At 40.3% G+C, this 23,703-nt stretch overlaps 1 protein-coding gene across 2 annotated transcripts in view; it reads left to right on the top strand.

Annotated features, from left to right (window-relative positions):
• MYO5C (myosin VC) overlaps positions 1–23,703 on the top strand; it is a 1,024,918-nt gene that overhangs the window by 362,247 nt on the left and 638,968 nt on the right. For both annotated transcript variants that reach the window (XM_085644174.1, XM_085644175.1), the window contains exons 12-13: positions 9,142–9,282; positions 11,843–11,968. In XM_085644174.1, the coding sequence (XP_085500300.1) occupies positions 9,142–9,282; positions 11,843–11,968 (267 nt within the window). The remainder of the gene's footprint in view (positions 1–9,141; positions 9,283–11,842; positions 11,969–23,703) is intronic.

Raw genomic sequence — 23,703 nt, forward strand, 5'->3', positions numbered from 1 at the left:
TCAACTTCATGTTTTCACTTCTGTATGTGCCATTCATAGCTCACTTAGAATGGATGCTTATTTGCCTCTACCAAGATTTTTTTTAAAACATTCATTCTATAGTCAATATACCAATGCATGTAATGCATGTCTTTTATATGCTAACTTTCAGATATGATACAAGAACTGATAGGAATCTTAATTTAATTAAGATAAGTGTGTAAATATGGTTCAGATCAAAGTAATGTGTAAACTGTTTGCAATTTTGCCATTCTACGTTTGTTAAAAAACTAAAAAATGCACGTCTATCTCACAAAACAAACGGTTGATTTAACCAGGTACATATTCAATGCTGCAAAACATTTTTTTATTAAAGTTTAAACTTGAAGTTACTCATTGTATCTGATTAAAACATTATAGGCCTCACCAACACTTTATTTGTGATGGAAGCCTATCTCTATAACCTCTCTTTTTTCTTCACTCTCTCGTTCCCAATCCATATTTTCATCTTTTTCTCTCATCATCCAGTTGTGATGTTTGCTTCCTTTCATTCTGCTTATAGCTATGCAACCAGTAGAACTGCAAAACAAAAACCTCCATCTAAAGTAAGCATGTTTGCTTTAATTTATTGTGGCAACCCCTGCAAACAGAGCACCAGGAGTCGCAAGAACTGTACCTGAGGATAAGTCAGGGGTTGCACCTGCGACCCCTGGCACCCCCAATTGATGTCCATGGACCTTCTTCCAAGAGGACATAGGCTTTGTCTTCGCTAGCCAATTTCCAGCAGGCATTTCCTTTTGGGGAGGTCTTTCTGGATAGTGCATCAAACTGCGTTGAAATCCTAAGATCGGTTTCAAGCATCGTGTTGTCTTGTGATGAGACAGCAAGACTGCTGGGAAGCAAAACACCTTATGTGCCATAGACAGGGACCCTCTTCTGTATAGTGTGCTGTGAGGGTTCCAGTTTAGTAAATGCAGGCTTATAAACACTGTTATTTATTAAGATCTAAAATGATGCAAGAGACTAGTTGGCGCAACTTCTAGCTCTTTAATCTTAGCATTATGCCTCTGAGATTTGCTAATTCAAGGCACATTTACAGTTGGCGTGCTTAAGTTGAGATGTGTATATTAAATGCCACAACATGTTGACTTGGCAGTTTATCACGGAGGCCTAAGTCACAATGTGACATGGCTATTATTAAACCCATGTATTAGGTGTTGCCCATGTGTGAGTGGTTTGAGCTTAGTTGTGCCTCATGTTTGGTAATCACCACTCGAAGTATGTGTGCACTTTAGATAAAAGTCAAACATGCCAATTAGTATTTTCCAAACAGGTGTTCGCGTTTTGAGGGAAAGAACATACAGTTAGAGCTCTTTAGCAGCTACTCACTGCGAGGAGGTTCGTGTGGAAAAAGGAGACATTTCAAACTAGAACCACATGCAACAAATAGCAGATTATACACAGTTTCATAAGATCTTGTACACACAGTCCCATCCACTGACAGAAGGTGGGATGTGCATTAATCTCCCAGAAATGTAAACAAGCACAACTTCCCTTCAAAATAAGTCCAAAAGTGGCCATAGCAGATATGCAGAGTCAGGAGAGTGGAGACGTGTCTGTACTGAAGGGGTATCAGTTGTTATTAGCAATGGGTTAGGAGGTGAAAGTGTGCATGAAAGTGCAAGAGTTCGATGACGAAGGCGGAATACAGGAATAACATGCCTATTAAATGCTGCTGTTTCGTTAGAGCCTGTTCACACGAGCCTGTCCATCGATAGAAGAAGGGAGGAACATTGTCCTGGTGGGAAATAGTAAACAAGCAGTTTTCCCTATCAAAGCAAGTCTACAATAAGCCTAGCTATTCACTGTCTGATACAGCGATCTGAGCAGGCAAGCCACATAACAGGGCGTCTCCGGACCCTATTTTCACTCCTGATTTATTCTTTTTGGCCAAAGCACCTATTCTTTTAGGCTGGTCGGACCATTCTATTATACTGCTTACAATTACATTTCTTCTCCTAAATCCCAAATCTATTGATCAATCTGAACAGCGTTTGCGGGCATTTTAGATCGTGGTCCAGGTTGACCAAAGAGAATCTGGGCTCTACTCCTTGTTTCTTTAACAACCACTTCCAGACATCAAAAAACAGCTGTATGTTGAAGTTGAGGTAAATGGTAATAATAGCTGGATTACATCTGCTTTGGATGTATTCTCTCCTTTGAAACATTCTTAGCCTAGATGCCCTTCCTATTCTACTGCTTGGTTTGCTGTGGAGTGGGCTATTTGTAAACACAGCTGCAAATGACTCAAAAGAACTTGGTTTTGTACTTCATTGCTGCCTGAAGATTGGCCTTTTAAAGGGTCTTGCTCCAGAGGGACATAGGCCCTGTCAGAGAGACAGTATCAAATCTGCGCTTGACTCCACAAGAAAAAGTGCTGCCCTTCCTGTTCTGAAGTTTCAAAAAGTGATTCTGAAACAGACCGCAGAAGACGTTTTGTGCTGTGCAAGCCACTAAATCCAAATCCAGAAGAATTTAACAATTTTACAGAATCAATAGTATTAGAGATTTGTCTATTGACTTTCTTTTCAAAAAATCTTAGACAGGCGAGACAATGGGGAGATGGGCTTAAATTGATCCTCAGGTAAATTAAGTGGGTTTTTTTATAAGTGAAACAAAGCAAAGCATGTTTTCAAGGAATGGAAGTAGGACTCAAGGACAAGTTCAAGATGGCAACCATATTGTCAAAACCTGGTCTTCTGGTGGTCCTAGAGGAGTTTTTCTTGACTTGAAGGGACGGCCTGCCACTGGAAAAAGTCTCCTTTGAATTCAGGATTAACACTGCAGATAGGCTTGAGAAGCAGATCAAATAAACATTTATCTCCTTAAAAAACTTCTAAGCATACCAAATGATCAGTCAGCAGTCCTCAATGGATGTAGTGGAAGACCAATAGATGATAAACCACCTTCTGAAGCGAGCAATAGAGTAGAGAACGTTGCAACGAACCAGTCTGCAGATCTGCTTCAGTCAAGTTAAGTTCGTAATTAACCTGGAATAGGAAAGTGGGCAGTAATTTGCCTCCATATTAGGTAGTTTCCTTTAGTAATTAATGCTGAAAAATATACACATCCTAACAGAAAACAAGATATGGGTTTATAAAAAAAATATATATAAATCTAGATTGAATAGTTGAATTAATCTATTCAAAGGTGGCCACCACCAACCCTACATAGGTTTACAATTTTAATGAATTTCTATAGAGTGCTCAACCAACCTTTGCCTGCAATCATTGACAGCTAGGAAAAAAAACAAGACAGACAGTGCCTGCCTATGAATTGGGAACATGGTAAAATTTTAATCTTCAAGATGCAGAGCATAGAGGTCCGAGTAGGTGCACAAGCTGACCTGGCACACTAGACGAATATGTGACTACAGGGTCTGCCCACCTCCTACTTGCCATTGGGGCCCCAGTAAGCCCTTCATTAATGCAATCGGGCATGTGTATCCAGGAAATGTGTAGTGTAAGTTATTATACTTGCATAAGTTATTAAACTCATTTGGTTCACCATTCTCACTTAAAGACCAAATAGAGTGACAACTGATATAATAAGTATAGGAAGTACCTTGAACACATAGGGATCTGTCATTAGTAGGTCCTGAGAAAAGCCACGAGACCCGGTGCGTGCTGAGGTGGTTGAAATATGTAGACCAGGTTCATGTGGAGGATGTCGAAGGCCATTATCACCACTAAGTACCACCTTCCACTATTTTTTACCTTACCTGGATTCCATAGTATCGGACATGGGCTACAATATGAAACACCTTTTTAACAGACAGTGCAAACGTTTCAGAGATGATCATGTATACATAGATACCCATTAATTAACATAACTGCAGAGATTAAACTAATTGGAGGCCAAATGTCTGGCAGCCATTACATATCAATCTTGTCTCCTAATAAAAATTGCTTATTTTACCCTGTGTCCAGTCCATTCATTTTCTTTTTTACTTTTAACTGTTAACATTGTATGATTTTGTCTGTCTCATGAGGAGGCTACATGGACTACAAGCGGCTCCCTCTCTCATTTGTATGTATGCTTCTTATGGTATGTCAAAGTGAGTTTATTATACTAGGGTACATAGTGCTCCTCTGAAAGTGGCAGTGAAGTGAAGGCATTAACATAACTTTCCTCATTTAATTTTGCTGCTTGCCTGTTGTTTACATATGCAAATACTGTGAACTGGTTTATTGCTGCTGAAGACTAGTTTGATATGGGAGCTAAATAAAAAAAACACAATACAATGCAAAATTATTTTTCACTTATCCTCATACAAATTTAATCAGCCAGATATATTTCGATGGAATATTAGAACTAGCCCCTCTTGCGGCATAACTTGTCCCTCTCTCATGTTTTATTGTTGCTAGGTGTAAGAAATTAAGTTACTAATTGAGCGGCATGAGAGCCCCAATCAAGTAATAAACACAGTCCTCGCTAGGGCAAACCACAAAATTCAATAAATAAACCTATGCTTAACCTTCTGGTAGTTTGGCACTAAAGCTGCCAGGCTTAAATTATGGGCGATGTGTAAAGTATTAATAAAGCACTGAAATAGTGATAAAGTCCTAAACACAATGCAAGAAAATCCCAAACTAATTTAGAAGAACAGAGTCTACTTAAATTAATATAGTCCAGAAGTTATGATTTTTTTAAAGTTTCAGGTAAAAATAGCACCATGAAGCACAAAGTGCCACTCTTGATTATCTGGTCACGCTAGATACGGTCAAAGTCAAAAGTTCAGGCTGAGCGCAATTGAGCAAGGGTTAAATACAGGGACCAGGTTCATCCCTGTGGAAAGTTTACCTTTTCACACAGTCCAGTTCCATGTGAGGAGTCTCAGCCAGATGTTCACGTTGGAGGGAGCCTCAAGGAGATCGTTGTCGGACCGAAGAGCAGGTCACTGTTGGAACTTAGCGTTGGAAGGAGATGCTGGAGGTCAATGCTGGCTTGCAGAGCAGGTCATCGTTAAGCCTATTTGCTGGTGGGACATATGGCTGGTCGTTCGCAGCTGCAGAGATCCCAAAACATCTGGATTTTCATCTGGAGTTGAGTCTTTGTGGTTTGCAGATTGGAGGAGCACACTTGGACATCAGCCACAAATCTAGGACCTGGGAAGGTATCTCTGGGAGGTCAGGACTCACTCCAGCATAGGCCAGCAGCACAGTCCAGGTAGGGTGGTGAGACGTTGCAGGGAAGGCAGAGTCAATTCTGAGATCCTGGGTTTAAGGTAAGCCGGTTCAGTCTTCCTTCTTCTAGCAGCCGGGCAGTCGTGCTTGTGAGTCTCCAGGTCAAGGTGTGTTCTGATGAGAGTTTCTGAGGGTGCCACTTTCATATCTAGTGCCAGCCTGTGTGCTGAGGTTACTCACTTTGTCTAACTCAAAACTAATTGTGGACAGTTCTTCCCCTTTTCCTGGGTTTGGCTCTGAACTGTCTAGGGTAACAAAGGGAAGACAGGCCCAGGTGTGAGCTGCATTTGCCACTGACAAAGCAGGGAGCTTCAGAAGTCAGGAAGGGGGTGGGCACAGCCCTGAAGCTACCCTTTGAAGCTCAGGAAGCACTGAGTGCAAAATTAAGGCCATCTTGCTACCCTTCACCTCACACAAAATGCCCTTTTGTTTCCTGTCTGGAAGAAGTACACATCACACCATAGAAGTCCTACTAGTTGTTATGTGAACCTGGGCACTGGCAGAGAGGCACACTTGTTTTAGGCAAGAAAATGCCAACTTTCTAAAAGTGCCATTTCAAAAATAGTAACTTAAAATCTAACTTTACCATTAAAGAGGATGTTAAATTGCAATTCAGATGAGTGGAAGACCTATTTCTGCATTGACTCCCAAAGTTATCAGTTTAGTGTGATAAGGTAACTTAGTGTTAGTCTATGAGAGAGTTAGTCTTGCCACAGTCAAAAACAACTTTAGGAGATTTTCACTGCCAAGATATGTAAAACTTAAGTACATATGTCTTATTTTGTAAATAGCAAGCACCCTGCCCTGGGATGCTTTAAGACCTACCTTAAGGGTGATTTATCTGTATCAAAAAGAATGGTCTAGGCCTTGCAAATGTTTATTTTGCCAGATCGAAATGCCAGTTTAAAACTATAGTCTAGGAGAAAAGGATGAGTGTGGCCTCTAAATGATCTATTATTGTTTAATTTTTAAATGTTGCGCTGATATCTGATCCACATACACGAATGTTCCTGTTATGGGTTCTGCAGAAGTCATTTTTGGGAATATTTGTTATTGTATTTTTGGGCTGACAGCTTGTGGCTTGTAGGATGGAAGTGTGAAAAATAATAAAAACACTGTTACAGGACCATTTGTGTATATGGATCAAATTTTTCTCACATTTGAGATATCAGTGCAACTTATAAATATTAAACAATAATAGAGCATTTGGAGGACACACTTATCCTTTTCTCCCAGTTTACCTCAAAGCGGTGTAGTTGGCTCTACACTCATATGAGTGTCCCTAGATCCTCTATATCAAAAGCTAGTCTCCTAAACAATGGGCATTGATTGGAAGGCCAAGAGTGTGTCAGGCCTCTCTTTGTTACTTCTAAAAGTGTTTGTGGGAGGTCTAAGACATGTTTTACAGTTCTACTTTAGTGGGTGGCACAATGAGTGCTGCAGCTCACTAGTACCATTGCCCTGGGTACTTTTTGTACTTTTTACTAAGCATTTACACATAAATTAAGTGGCGTAATCAGGGGTTTAAGAGGGAGAGCACAAGCATGTCACCACTGATTAGCAGGAGTAAAAAGGATGCAGAGTCCTAAATCCAACCAAAATGAGTACAGCACAGGAAAGCACAAATCTGCGCTGACACTTCAGAAAGGAGCAGGTCCAACATGGAATCCCTCCAGACAAAAACTAGGGTATACTAATCAATACCTTGATGGGCTTCCCTGCTCAGGCGATAGAACATGAACAATTAGACTATTCTACAGTGGCCCTTGTCAGTCCTTTGGCCCTCTGAACCTAATTTGACCCCTTCTGCCAACATCATTTAAGGTGACTGATCTGACCCATGAGGGTCCCTTCTCCTCATCTGTGAGGCGCCTGACCTTAGCTTGCTCACAGATGCGTCCCAATAGGCAGACAGTACCACTGTGGCCAATGGCGATTGGGCGCATTCCACACCTTGGATCATACTTCTTTCCCCAAACCAAGGAAAACTCTACACATAAGGACAACAATCAACAGAGGACACTGACAACTGTCTGTGTCAAAGCCAGGCCCTGAGTCATCCACTGCCAGGTGAAGGCTCCAAGTTGGGGCCTTGTGCAGGTCTCACTTCAAGCCTTGGGGTTAGCAAGGAGTAACCCCTCTGGCTCCTGAATTCCCTGACCCCTTCGTTTTCTCAGAGTGTGGGCACTAGCCCGGATGATAAGCACCCTACTTTAACTTTCTCTCCTGCCTTCCCAGGGGTGGTGTTCTAAGACTGGCCTCTCAGCCTAGTGTATGTGCCCGGTGGCTGAACAAGTGCCTGAGAAGCCAGGACTTCCACAGGGGAACAACTACCCCGCTCAAGGCATGGCACAATCTGTCTGTGTCAGGCATAGGTATGTCTGATGCATGTCTCCTGTCCCTGCCTTAGGTCTTTGGGAAAGCACAGGCAGCACCTCCAGGACAGAGGGACCCTCACCAGAGTCAGTTTTGTCTGGAAGCAGGTCACCCAATCCACTGGTCCTCCAACTGTGGATTGTCTTCACCTCCTTCCCAGGCTCTCCAGCTGAGTCTCCATATTCTGTGTTTAGGAAGAGTATCTCCAGAAACCTGGCCCTTGTGGGGGCATCCCGGTTGGCCGCCCTACCAAGCTCCTCTATCCCTGATAGTAGTTAATTTCCCAGGTCCAGTCAGTGGGCCTCTTAGGACTGACTATTCCTCTGGACCACGCCCCCACCCCTTTCCAGGAGCACCAGGGCCATAGGGCAATCAAAGTCCTTGTGTTGGACTAAGTAACCCCACACACCTGCCCAGGAATGTTCTGTCCTGGAGAAACCAGCCTTTCCACCACCATGGTCTGATAGGCACTCCATTTACTGCCATTTGGTGGCGGTGACGATTCCAACCTTCTGGGATCACAAGCTTACCCTCTGAGTCGCCCTCCCAACTAAGAGAAACTAGGCTATATTCTACCCTCTGTTCTAGAGGACTACCTCGCTCGTCTATGCAGGGCTTCCTCATATGCTGCATGCCAGTTGTCAATAATATTTCCCACTGCATTACTAGGCACCAAGTAATTGGTTATTTACTTTCCTTAGGCACTCCATTTTTACTGCCACCGTTATCGCTGGACTCTGTTGCCTGACTTGCCTTCAAGTCCAGTTCTCTCTGACTCATTTTATGAGCCAGCAAGGCATTTTTCTTTTCCAAGGCCAACCTTTCTCCTCCAGGGCCCTGGCAGTGTCGGCCTTCTTCCTGGCCACCTCTAACTTTTTCTACAGCACCCAGTTTTCTGGAGTAAAAGTGTGCAGAGAGCTAAAGCCATCAAAAACAGATTCAGCAAAGGAAGGCAATAATCTGGGACGAACCTAAAGAAAGGGCCAGGTTCAACTCTAGGTGCTAATTATGTGAATCTATTTCTAATCGATAATTAGAAGGCCTTTAAGTTAAATGATCAATTGTGGACCAGTTTCAAAGCTAATGGTGGAGACTGGTAAGCTCATCCAGACAATTTCATGAGTATGTCGGACAATATTACTGGGGCAATTTCACATCTGTTAGGAAACTTACTTCCTGCTGTGCACATTTCATAGACTATGGGTATTTTTATGGATAACTGAGCCGAAAGGGAAGGCTCCTTGTAGCGCCTCACTCGAGTATGATTTGGTTTATTCCTATTTTATTTTCATACTCTGAAAATGTAATCCAAGTGAGAGACATAGGCAAGTAGCTCCAGACATATTTTGTTTCGACGGTGGCTGACCGCCTACAAGGAAATGTTGGTGCATTTATTTTTTCGAAGTAATTTCATTTGTAATTCATGTGAATGTAGATACCGTTAATGGAATACATGTATCTGTCTTTCTTACGCATTTCGCTGAACTTGTACTTCCGTTGAAATGAATTTCCTTAACATATGTACCTTACTTCCCTTCAGCATGTCTTTAAACTTGAGCAAGAAGAGTACATGAAAGAAGACATCCCTTGGACTCTAATAGATTTCTATGATAACCAGCCTGTCATTGACCTGATTGAAGCTAAAATGGGGATTCTGCAGCTGCTTGACGAAGAATGTCTGGTTAGTTATTACATTGTCTTCACCTTCAATTAAATTTAACATTGAACACGGTTGATCGTGACCTGGCATGTATGAAACATCCGGCTTGATTTAAAGAGTAAATAAGTTGAGCTGGAGAATAAATAATGTCACTTCATATAGGTTTAGTAAGACCACATCTGATTACTCTCACAAACCTAATCTAATAGTTGAATTGCTTATTATATGAGGATGGATATATCTCCCCTTCTCGATAACGAAAATCCACGAGCCCCTCTGATCAGCAAAAAGGTAGTTTATTTCTTGCCAGAAAAAATATGCGTTTCGACCACAGCCGTGGTCTTGATCACATGACCCTGACATCGTGTCAAGGCACAGGTAACAACGTCAGGCATGATGTGATAAAACAACATAAACAAAATATACACATCCATAAAGTGATACGTTTAACTTCTTGTACTCCACAAGTGAGCCGTTTAACCCAACATATCAAATCATACCACATATAAGGTAATTCATCCAAAATAATATGCATTTTTGGAAGGTATCTGGATGTACTTTTGTCAATAAAGTTGGGTTCAAAGGGAGAAGAAGTTATAATAATCACGCATTCCATCAGAAATAATGCACACATAGTGGTCAAGACGGTGTTACACAAAATGTCAGTGTTGTCTGCTGAACCTTAATTAATACTCTCAGTGTGTGAATGCATACAATTGTGCCAAATCATTCATTGCATAGCATTATGGCGTATCGGTGATGAGATTATCTGACTAGCGCATCATTTCACAATGTAGGTATAGCACCTAAGTGCAATCCTGTCAACATGTTTCAATTAAAGGCAAATTACGGTATAGTACCATAAGTCAAAAGTAAACCTCATTATCAATGAGCAAATAACCAGAACCAGTACAGTTTCATACATAGAAGCTACAATTGAAAAGGTCTCAATTCTCAGTCGATCTGTACCCACATTCGTACATCTGTGATTATAGTGACGGAGGCTATCTCTGTCAACTCTGGATAACTAGGAGTGGTGGTTGTTCTCTGGAACATCTGTCCGCTCAGGTGCACAATATTTCTATTGTGGTGAATAAGGAGCAGATCCTCAATCTCAACTTCCTAGATTCTTACAAAACAATAAGGAGAAACAAGTTAGTTCAGCCGTAGAAGTATGCGACATCACCATCCTAAATTGAAAGTAGATTTAAAATTCTCCTTCTTGTAACTTCTCACTAACCACAACTTAACACCCAAAACTGAATAAAAGGGACTAAGTAAACAAAAAACAAAATTGAATAAAGGCCAAAGGGTTACTTAAAGATATGAACAATAAAAAGTGTAATTAAAATATAAAATAGAATAGATTCAAGTAGGAGGGAGGGAGAAGAAGATCTTCCAAAGCGCCACTGCGCAGCCCACTAGTCAAATTATTATTTATCTTGGACAAAAGTGTGAGTATTGAGGTGAGTGTTGTAAATGTCTACTATACTGAGCCATCACCATAGAGAAAGGTCTTAGTGAACAGAGAAATTTATTGCAATCTACTGCTACAGTAATTTATCACAAGGACAAAGGTCTAAGGAAACTGTGCTGTATGTCATAAAACAGAGCTATACTCAGCCATCACTGTGGCGTGAAGCTTCAATGAACAGCTTAGGTTGATGCAAGGCACTACCATACACATACATTAGCAGGGGAGATGTGTCACTGTAGAAGCTAGTTTACTGATAAATATTAAACCTGCTTTAAAAACGGGATTATAGATCAGAAAACATATGTTAGAAGTAGTGCCACTAGTCGTACTGAAGAATTAATTTATCTTTTGCATTAACCTAGTATATATCTTTATGTCTCAACATTTCTACTAAACACTTACACTCACTAGATGATGTCATCAGTGATGTCATTTAAGATGTCATCAGTGATATAACTGACCATGTCGTGAATGATGTAAGATATGAGGTCATAAGCAGTGCATTTTGGGGGGTCATAAGTTATATTTAGCTCCGGTAACTATAGCTGCTGAATTTCTATGGTTTTGTGTGTGTAAAATCTGAACCTAACTATAACGTCCCTGCAACCTTTGTTTTTATAATGTATTTCTAAGGTTTTTTTAAAATTTTATTTTCTAACTATAATGTCCCTATAACTTTGGGAATTTTTAAGTGAATTTCTACATTTTTTTAAATCAATTTCCAACCTGGAAAGGCCATTGTCTCCTTCTTTCTCAGGAGTACTTTTGCATACATTTACAAATGGATTAGTTTGTGGCTGTTGAACCACATTTGCAGGTGTGTCCCAAAAAAATGGCCACTGTCCTGACCCTAATTCTGAATTTATGATGGTGGAAAATGTACCACAATGGCACGTGCACATTGGTAAAGTAAAAATCCACAATGATGGTTCTGTAAATCCTTATTTGGGTACTTTGATGGCAACGAAAATGAGTGCATCTGGATACCATTTAAAACCCTTTAGCTGTGAAAAAACATTTCTGTACGGTGTCCAATGCATTTTCCTGCCGCATAATCTTAATTGTAGTGTAGGACAGATGATTCTTTTTTTTATTTAATTTTAGTTACCGCAGGGGACTGACCATAATTGGCTCCAGAAGCTCTACAATAACTACATTGAGAAGAATCCCCTATTTGAGAAGCCAAGAATGTCGAACAGAGCGTTTATCATCCAGCACTTCGCTGATAAGGTACAATGCTTCCACAGGTGCAGACTTTTCTGTTAAACACTAAAATATCTGCGATGTGTATGATGTACTAAAAGACATTTTGAGCGTGGTTAAAAAAAACTGATCCTGCAGATAAGAATTGGAAGGACTTTAAAAAAAATATCTGTATATACATACATATGTAATGCAGAAGTTGCATATGCATTTTTAGAACTGTTAGAAATCTTTGATCAAAGACAAGACAAATCGGTGAAAGGTTCTTGTTGATGTAGTTTTATTGTAGTAGACGGAGTAAATAATTTAACAGGGAAAATATTTCTAACTAATAAATGTGATTTACACTGTAATTTAATTGTGACTCGCTAGGACAGTGTATCGTTTGAATTGTTTCTACCTGTGACGGCCTCAGTGCCTTATTCTTTGTATAGTAAATTATATTTCAAAATTAGACCACTATCGGCATCTCTGGGCAGTCCTTTAGTTCGTATTGTTATTTTTCTAAAACAAGTAAAGCATTTTTGGGGGGGAAACAATAGAAGAAGTTGTGCTAAGTACAAACTTTGTGAAGAGCAAAACTTTGCTGGCGTAGTTATAATTTTACATTCCACAATTCATTTATCCTATTATTTATTGTATGTTTAAAGATGTGCCTTGTTGTGTAATTGAAAGGCTACCTATTTATATTTGAGTGTGACATGGATCTACCTCATACATTTGTCTGTTTAAATCAAAGTAATAATGCTCGTCTGTGGTGATTCTTGTTTTAATTCTGTAAAAATAAAGAACAGACTATTGGTGGCTGCTGTATACGGACAATGTTTCTCATGCTTTGGATATAATATACAGAATACAATCTGAAGCAGCAGTAAAAACCCAGATAGCAACAGAAGATACCTTTTTTATCTTAGTTAACAGACAGTCAGCTGGCCCGGGGTGAAAACGCACAGCAAATGCTGCTTTCCTATTTTGGATTAAATAAAGCTGGTAATCGGAATATCTTCTGCTGCTAAATATAGTTTCAGATATTGCACTGTTACTATTTCCTTACAGGACAGTGATTGGGAGCTCAAAGTTAGGTTGGCAGTAACTCCTGGAGACAGGGACATGCTAAGTGTTACATTTAAAAAAAAAGTTATTTCACTGCAGGAGATGATATAAAGAAATGAAGAATCGGCAAGATCTGGCTTTAATTTGCCAATGCATGCAAACATTCATATTATTGTTGCCTAGGCTGGGGAAAAAAATAATAAAAAAGGAAGGCTTTCAGTATAGAATTATTTAAGAGATAAATAATTGAATGTTGCACAAATCGTGATGATTGAGTGTAGTTTTGAGGTGTAAAATAGTCCCTGATGCATTGCAATAGAAACACTTCCCAGAAGGTGGAAGGATAGACCAAATAGCCAATAGCATGAGATGAGACAGTAATACCCCTTTGGGTGGAGCCAAAGCCCACGCTACATATATTTTAAAGAAATGTTCAGAATATGTCTTGCATAGAGCTGCGCTGTCAAGCCTGAATTTGAGTGGAAGTCCTGAACCCTTCCATGTGTTTGTGATTGAGATTCAGATCCCAGACTGACCAGAAAATATAGTTGAGTTACACAAACCTCATTTAGTAAACCTGTAAATATTTGTGGGTCTTAACAATGCCTGGATTATTATGAATAGGTCTCGAAATGTTGTTGGAATTAGACATTTTGCTGTTACAGACTGCATTTGGGTCTCTTAGGGAGTGCAAGGCTTGGGTACACCAGCATCATCTCAAAGGTCTGTGTCTGTGAATCACTGGCACAGTGAAAGCAGCTTTCTACTGCAGAAAGAAAAAACGCTGGGGTTCTTTATCAAGCTGTGTATTCATCCACACCTCCACTCTAGCTGGCTGACACTCTTCATGTTTATGTCACTGAAGTGGAACTTGTCTGGAACCAAAAGCCATCAGGGCCATCTTGCCATCTTTGTGTCCCTACTAATTTCTGATAATCACCAAAGCAATATAAGGGTTATGTGATATATTTTCTTACCCTTAAAGCTGGATGCACTGCTTTACAAGCTTTCAGGATATCTTCCAGTGGACAGACCATCCCATACCTCCAGACAGACATGCTGTTCTTGTAAACAGGCCAATTGTGGAAGCTTAATTCAGGCATTTTGAAGAAATATTCTTTAAAAAAATCAGATAACGCTTGTCCTGGCAAGAATCTTTTCTGATTCACAGAGTTCAGAGAAGTGATAAATGTTTTGACTTTTGAAAGTAAAAGCAAACTTTCTTCTTGCACAACTGTCCAATGAAAACTGACCTAAAACGAGCAAACTACATAGTACTGGTAAAGAGAGTAGATAAATACCCTCAGTCCATATCTGTGCCCGTCTGAAACTTCTGTTTACATTTTCTGCCTGAAATCAAAGTCTTTTTGATGAAAAAATTATTTCAAACTTAGTCTTTTTAGGCTTCTATCGGATCGCAAATAATCCCACCTGGATATCAAGCCTCAGCTGAAACATATTCATGCTGGTTTTTCTCCAATTGTTGATGTGTCTATGAGAAAGTACCCACTCCCATTAAAACTGTATCAATTACTCTCTGGGAAGATAATTATATATCCTCTGAGAGGACCAGGACTATGTCTCTCCCTTGGGAATTTTAAATAACAGACAAGAATGTGTTATTTTTATAAGACTCAATAAGAAGGACCTAGAGAAGACCACAAATATATTCTTAAGGGGATGTGCCTGTGGTGGAGGAAGGAAAGAGGAGGCAATGGGTAGGACTAGGAATAAGAAAACATTGTCTGGAACATAAGGCACCTACATTTTGGCAAAATAGGGAAAGGAATAGTAGCAGGTGCACTGGCATGCATCTGTTGGTACCTCCAGGAAACAGTAGGTGATCTCTGAGAAGGTGGCATTATCACACTGCTACAAGTAAGGCAATAGGAGATATAGACTGCATGTAAGACAAGAGATGGAAAAGTCAGCAATTTCTTCTTAGAGTACAGACAAATGCAAAGCATGCCCAATGACAACAGTGTGTGTCTTGGCATGCATGCTGCAAAAATACGGGATAAGGCAAAAAGAAACAGGCGACAAGCAGGGACTAGTATAGGGCATTAGCAGAGGTCACAACCTGGAGGACTGCAGAGTGCAGATCACAAAAGAGAAGAAACAAATAAGACACTGACAAGCCTCATTTAAGCCCTGTTAATGAATGCCCCATAATACAGTTATTTACCTACCCGGGGGTTACCATTACCAGGCATCCCAATAATTCCCAGACAGGTGAAACTAACAGGGATTACAATAGTGTTGCGAATAACAGACCGGAATCAGATTTACTGTGCAGATTCCTGGATATTTTTCTCAGGAATGTAGCCAGAGACTTAACCTGTTAACAGCAGGTGAGATCTTCGACTGAAACACCACAGAGCTATGGTGTTCCCCCAAAACACCAACGCGTTTCAGTGCCTGAAAGCACCTTTGTCACCGTGTTGGTTTCTAGCAATATGCATTAGCTGAAACAAGAATTTGCGTGCAATGTACACAGTCTTTATCAAACATGTTAAAAGATGACTGCCAAGTTCATGAGGCAGTCCTATTTTTGTTGTTATGAACTTTATGCAAACACTAGTACGAACAAAGTGTATAAAAAAATGCATGTTGCTAGAAACGAACGCCGTGACAAAGGTGCTTTCAGGCACCAAAACGCCTTGGTGTTTTATTGAATCTGCTGGCCAAATAAACATGTTTTGTTGACAACAGCAATTCCGGAGTGCTGTGGTTTCTTGGGATTACTGGAGACGAATTAGTGGATATATCTATATCTATATATATATATGTATCTCTCTCTCTCTCTCTACATTACCTACTGGCGGTCGCCAGTAGGTAGTTATAGTTAGGACCACGTTTCCATAGGAAATCCGCAACATTCTATTTTGAATAACTTTTGCGCCGGTCGACGAATCCTCGCAAATTTTTCAAAATAGGTGGGGCGCTACGCTCCGCTCCTACCCTGAAAGTCTCGGGGGGATTCGTCAAGCGGGGGCTGAGATAAAAGGGGGGTCCCAAAACGCGTTTTTCCCATGCATTTTCCCATAGGACCTTTAGACACAGCTACAGCCCGAACGGCTGAACAGAATTACTAGAAATTTGGCAGAGAGGTAGTCCTCAGGTCAAGGAAGTGCCTTTTGTAGGTTTGGTGTAAATCTGTTCAGTAGATTCTGAGAAAATAGCCTTTAAATCAATATATATATCTGAGCCAGCTTACGGTGCGCTTACGGTGCGCTTACCGTACGCGTACGGTGGCGTGCGCGAGCGCGATTCTGATTGGCTCTTAGATCTTCGAATCGGCCGAAACCAGGAAGCGGCGGCCGCCATTTTCTCTCTCGCACTGAGAGTGTGGATTAAAAAACCACGGACAAAAACATGTAAAGGGGCTGTTTGGACAGCTCCAAAGCACCTAGCCATGATGAGGGAGTCCCCAAAGATCCCCCAAGGCCAAAAACGGAATTTTTATTTTTTCGCTAATTTCGCCGATTACGCTTACCGTACGCGTACGGTAAAAAAATATGTAAAAAAAAAAAAATTATCCACACTCTCCCCACCCCGTGTGCAAATGGTGCCCAAAGGGCACCATTTGTGCATGGCTTTTAACAGCTGTTAAAAATTAAAATATTACCTTTCAAAACGAAGTGCATCATATGTCCTCCATGTGCGCACGGTGCGCGAAGCGCATCGTGCGTACATGGCCCATCTAGCGTAATGTGGGCACGCGGTGCGCGTAGCGCACCGCGTGCCCACCGTGCGTGCACGGCACTAACTGCGTAAAGTGGGCGCGCGGTGCGCGAAGCGCACCGCGTGCTCACTGTGCGCGCACGGTGCGTTAAGTGGGCGCGCACGCCACGAATGGCGTAAAGTAACTTAGCATTTAAAAAACCGTACTAATTCACTGAAAAAACCATAGGTTTCACACACGTTATAGTTAGGAATTAGCATTTAAAAAACCTTGCAAATTCACTGAAAAAACCATAGGTTTCACACATGTTATAGTTAGCGGAAATTTTACTGATAAAAAACCAATGAAATTCCCCCGTTATAGTTAGTGCAGGCAACTATAACTCACGCGACCGCAATCTTCTGCTGATGACATATGTGTCTTTATGAAAAAAAAATATTTGTAATATATGTATAGCTAAAAATTTATGGAAGAAGACATGGGCAAATAAGTGTCTAAATACAGTATTAGCATCAGCAGAGGATTGCGGTCGCGTGAGTTATAGTTGCCTGCACTAACTATAACGGGGGAATTTCATTGGTTTTTTATCAGTAAAATTTCCGCTAACTATAACATGTGTGAAACCTATGGTTTTTTCAGTGAATTTGCAAGGTTTTTTAAATGCTAATTCCTAACTATAACGTGTGTGAAACCTATGGTTTTTTCAGCGAATATATATATATATATATATATATAGATATATATATATTACTTCAACTCCCTTTGCTTGCACTCGTTCCCGCTGCAGGTAGGAGCCCAGACCACGATTAGGTGCTTCAAAAGGATCTTTATTCGTCCGCTCACAAGTGTTTACACAGCCATTACGCGTTTCGAGCCCGTGGGCCCTTGATCACATGACGCTAGCAGCAATCACACCTGGGCATTTTAAACATTTTTTTCAAAGGTGCATTTTTTTCATTTTTAAAGTGACAAGGTGCTTTGTAGGATTACCAATGGTATTATGCAATGTAATGGTAATAGACATAAAAGACACATTTGCATCTCCTGTTTTCAACATCAATAAATAAATATCACAGTGATAATATTTAAAATTAAGTTCGCTATTTGCAATAAATATATAAATATATATAAATATAATTAAATATATATAAAAATATATAAAAAGGAAAAGCTTTTAATAGAATGACATCTAAAAACCAGCAAATACTTAATTGATGCGAAAATTTACATGAAGCATGTTGATGTGTCAGGTGGTAATTCTTGTTGTTGTGACATAGTGTCTTAGTTTTAATCGGTGTTGGCGATTCGGCTTGTAAAATTAATATTTTCAGAGAGCCTAATTATATTCCTCAAAATAATGGTATTATTTACTAAAACCAACATTGCATGGACATAAAATCAGTAACGTTTGACGTGTATAAAGTGTCTAGTGCTTGTTGTGTTTATTGATCTCACCTCGTCCCTACCCAAAACGTGTGACAGTGATGAAGTACAGAGAGGCAGTTTGCAGATAACTTCTATGGGGAGTATTACATAAATATTTAATCATTTGCAAATTGAGAATAAAATGGATTTAGTAAACTCATAAAGGGTTGGGTCTATAAACAAGTATATAGATCCTCCGTACCATTTAGGCCTACAGGTTGTTTGCTGTCCAGTTGTAGGATGTATCTGGTTTCTAGTAGTCTTAGGGCTTTTTCCCTATTGCCTCCTCTTTTGTTGTGTGGCACATTGTCAATCAAAAAATATTTTAAGCCTTTGGGATCTCCATTATGAGATTCTTCAAAGTGACGTGCCACAGGGTATGTGTGATCTTTGTTCTTGATGGATCTCATGTGCTGAAGTATTCGTTTGTGGCCTTGGAGATCTGTACTTCCAACATATTGAAGGCCACAAGGACACTCCAGCACATAGATCACATATTCTGTTTTGCATGTCAAAAATCTGTGTATGGGGAATTCTTTGTCACTAAAGAGTGTTTTGTAGGACCGTTTATTTTCTCCATATTGACATGCTTTACATACCATGCATTTAAAAAAACCAGTGCGTTGCTCTAACCAGGTAGTTTTTTTGCTTTCAAAAGGGTCATTGTGGACTAACTCATCTCTCATCGAGGGTCCTTTGCTGTATGTGATTGTTGGTTTATTTGATAGAACATGGCCAATAATGGGATCACCTAGTATGAGTGGCCAGTTGTCTTTAATAATTTTGCTGATGGCCCTCGATTGTTTGCTGTATTCCATTATAAATCGGAATGTTTCCATATTAACAGCAGTTTCTTTCGTGGGACTAACATTGATGGTGTTATTGTCAGTCTGTGTTGTCAAAAGACTGTCCCTACTGATTTTACTGCATCGTTCTATGGCCATGTCTATTGTTTTTTTCGAATAGCCCCTCTCAAGGAATCATTTAGTGCTTGCCACCTGGGCACTGTATAAATCATTTTCATTGCTACTTATACGTTTCAATCGAAGCATCTCTCCATATGGTATACTTTGTATAAGATGTCGAGGGTGAGAGCTGGTGGCATGTAGTATGGCATTTCCCGCCGTTTTTTTGCGGTAAAGTTTGGTGGCAATTACCCCATCTTTTATGTATACCTCAACATCAAGAAATTCCGCTCTATGATCACTGATGTTGGCTGTGAATTCCAGATTTAGATTGTTGGAGTTAAGTTTATTGACCAACCCCTCTGCCTCTGACTGGGTCCCCTGCCAGACGATAAAGAGGTCGTCAATATACCTAAGCCAAAGTTTGACATGAGTGTTCATTGTGTGTTCATATTCTTTGAGGAGGACCAGCTCCTCCCACCAGCCCATGTGTAGACATGCATAGCTGGGGGAGAAGCTGGCCCCCATCGCAACGCCCCGTAGTTGTTGGTATAGTGTATTTCTATACATGAAAATATTGTTATTAAGACAGAACTCAGTCATGTCCTTGAGCATTTTGTTATGATTTGAACATTGTGAGGGTCTTTGGTTGAGGTAATGTAGTAATGCCACGATGCCATCTTGATGATTGATAGACGTATAGAGTGAGGAGACATCTAAAGTGATTAATAAATAATCAGAGTTCCAATTAAAATCTTTGATTTTGGATAGAAAGTCACCCGTATCACGAATGTATGATGGTAACTGTTGTACAAAGTTTTGGAGAAAAAAGTCTACATATTTAGATGTTCGTTCCAACAGGCTGTTCCTCGCCGAGATAATGGGTCTTCCCGGTGGATTTGTGGGATCTTTATGTATTTTGGGGATGAAGTATATAATTGGTGTTGTTGGATGGTCATTGCGGAGATAGAGGTATTCATCTTGTGTAAGAAGTCCCGCATTTTTCCAGGTAATCAGTTTCATCCTGTAAGTGTTGCAGGTGTTTCTCAGGGTTAAATGATCACTTTTGCGATAGCATATCTTGTCTTGTAGTTGTTTCATAGCTTCCTCATTGTAATCAGATTTGTTCCATAGGACTAGATTGCCACCTTTATCTGAATTGCGAATGACAACATCAGAATTGTTTTTTAATTTTTTCATCAGTGCATGATATTGAATCTCTGTCTTGTTTTTCTTAGTTCTGGCAATTCTTTGTGTCCTATGATTGAGTTTTTTTATTTGACCAACCACATGTTCATGGAAGATTTCGATTCCATCGCGAGGCATAATAGGATTGAAAGTTGAAGTAGGTTTAAATCCTGTTTTGATCATTTGTATATCCTTGGTAGTTGGCACTTGACGTTCTATCTCATATTGTGTTGATGTCATATTTTCATCTAGCAGAGCTTGCATTGTACTGAGCACGGATAGATCAGCATTGGTTACATCAATGGGTGGTGATTTTGATGGCCCAAGTACCTGTTGTAAATTATCTTCTGTCCCTGATGTTTTCTGTGACATGAAGTGTTTTTTTCAATTTCAGTTTTCGTATACTGCGATAGATATCCATGCGTGTTGAAGCATAGTCAAAAGTGCTCTCCGGGCAATAAGACAGTCCTAGCGACAATAATTGTTCTTCAGCTTTGGTCAAGTCAATGTTGGCCAGATTTATTATTGTTGGACTCATTGCCGGTTTTGTCGTCTCCAATTTCTGTGAGTCATCCCTCTCTTTTTGGGAGCGTTTGTGTTTTGCTGCTCGCCTCTCTCTGCGTTTGATGGTTGGTGTTTTCCGTAAGCATTCCCTTGGTTTCTGGGGCGCAATGTTTCTCTGCGTTCTCTGCATAAAAAATCCACTTCATCAACCAAAGGAATGTGTGTGTGCGTTTGTCTCGTAGTGCGTCCACCAACTTCAGGTTCCGATTCACTTTCTATGGCAGAGCTGAGATCAGAATTGGAGAAAGTTGCCGTTCTGTTAGCACTGATTCCTACATTTGCTTGTGTTGTGCCATATTTAGATGCCTTGATAGAGTCGAATTTTTTTGCAAATGTGAAGATGCGACCACATTCGTAATCCATGCGGTCTCTATGGAACTTGAATGCCTTTCTTTCGCGGATGATTTACTCTTCTTTTTTCAGTCTTTTTGTCATATCCTCTTTTAATTTGTTTAATTCTTCATTTTGTCCCATTGTATTAGTTCTCCATTCAGTAAAACAATTTCTTCTTGTAGTTTTATGCGGTCCTTTTCCGCATATTTCACCAAAATCATGACTAATTTTCTGGAAGAGTCTAAGTTAGTCTCAGCCCACTCCCTCATCATTTCAGGGTCGGGGTTCTCATAACTGGGAGCTGTTAAAATCCGTAGGCCTCTTGGTATTCTCCCAACATCCAAATATCGTTGCAATGACTTTGCCTCCCACCATTTACTTTGTTCTGATTTCATCTTTTTCTCCAGGATTTTTACTTTTTCTTTCAAGCTGGTATTTTTAATGCTGTCAGTTGCATTCTGGGAGATTGAGTGCATGGTGGGCGCTTTAAAGTCATCAAAAATATCTGCTGCAGCTGCCTCTCTGTCTTTAAGCGCGTCTGCTGACATAGTAGATGTTAACTTGGAGCTTGGACCAATTGAATACAGTTTAATAGGCGAGTGGCGAACACTTGACAATGTTCCTTGTGATTTAATTGCCTTTTCTGCTTTTCCGCCTTGCACACCTCTGACCCAGCGTAATGAAAACAAATACGGACCGCTAAATCGCTATGCCTCGCTGGTACAGGAGGTTGTCACATCAAAAGACGTGAGTTCTCCTACCTGCGAGTATTTCCGTGATCGCGTGTCCTCTTCTGCTGTTGCTGGGGGGCCGCTGTTCGTTAATCCTCCCGGATTACTTCGTTTCCGGCTTCGAAGGCCACGTCTCCCTTGGGAACAGCTTCGCCGCTTGCGCGGAGGGGGTCCAGGTTAAGCCGGAGGAGACAAAACCGGCAACTTCATATTACTTCTACTCCCTTTGCTTGCACTCGTTCCCGCTGCAGGTAGGAGCCCAGACCACGATTAGGTGCTTCAAAAGGATCTTTATTCGTCCACTCACAAGTGTTTACACAGCCATTACGCGTTTCGAGCCCGTGGGCCCTTGATCACATGACGCTAGCAGCAATCACACCTGGGCATTTTAAACATTTTTTTCAAAGGTGCATTTTTTTCATTTTTAAAGTGACAAGGTGCTTTGTAGGATTACCAATGGTATTATGCAATGTAATGGTAATAGACATAAAAGACACATTTGCATCTCCTGTTTTCAACATCAATAAATAAATATCACAGTGATAATATTTAAAATTAAGTTCGCTATTTGCAATAAATATATAAATATATAAATATATATAAATATAATTAAATATATATAAAAAGGAAAAGCTTTTAATAGAATGACATCTAAAAACCAGCAAATACTTAATTGATGCGAAAATTTACATGAAGCATGTTGATGTGTCAGGTGGTAATTCTTGTTGTTGTTGTATATATATTCACTGAAAAAACCATAGGTTTCATGCATGTTATAGTTAGGAATTGGCATTTAAAAAACCTTAGAAATTCACTGAAAAAACCATAGGTTTCAGGGGCGTTATAGTTAGCTGGACATTTCCCTCGTACAAAACCCTAAAAATTCCCCTGTTATAGTTAGTTCAGCTAACTATAACTCGCGCCCCCGCAATGCACTGCTGATGACGTCACATATTACATCACTCATGACATGGTCAGTGACATCACTGATGACATCACTGATGACATCTCAAATGACATCACTGATGAAATTTTTTTAACTAGAAGTGCAAAACTTTATTTTAGATATATATTTTTTCAATGTTTTTGGATCCGCGCACCTTAAGCGCACCGTTCACGATCCGTACGCGATAGCATCCGCGCATGGTTTGCGTTGGGTACGTGTTTAGTGCACGATCGCTATGCGACCGGTACGCGACTCCCAGCCTATACGCGATACGGTCGATGTACGTAACGCGACGTCTACGCGCTTCTGCGATGCGTCATATGCGTCCGTGACGCGGTAGGCTCACGGATCCCGCGAAGTATTTAACAATTAAAAAAACATATTTATGTATTGCATGTGAATATTAATTGAAGACAAACTCTAAACTAGTCTTAAAACTAATATATTTTGACATCTAACCCTATATTTCTTTTTAATTCAATTTCGCGGATGCGCGCTGGGTGCATGCTGCGTAAGCGCACGGTGTGCGGATCCCATGTGACCTGCAAAGAAAAGAAAGAGATTTGATTGGTTCATTACACTTCCTCTTCTAACTATTGAAAGACCCCACCCATTTCAATCATTCTTCTTTGAGCTTCTTTGGAGAACCATCTCTTTGGAGAGAAGAAGATTTTTTTAGACTAAGTATACACTTAGTTCTAACTTTTTGCAACCAAAAATGGCTTCAGGGCAGCAGGCATCACCTCTATCACCTCAAACCTCTGAGGATGAATTTTTGCCGGAGGAACCACAGAAAAAATGTTTTGCTTCAGTGGTGTGGAAATTTTTTACTTTTCCCGAAGGACAGAATAAGACCAATGCCACCTTGGTCACATGTAAGATTTGCAAAAGAGTCTTATCGAGAGGGGATCCTATCAAGAAATACTCTTGCG

Source organism: Triturus cristatus, chromosome 3_1, assembly GCF_964204655.1.
Source record: "Triturus cristatus chromosome 3_1, aTriCri1.1, whole genome shotgun sequence".
NCBI lineage: Eukaryota > Metazoa > Chordata > Amphibia > Caudata > Salamandridae > Triturus > Triturus cristatus.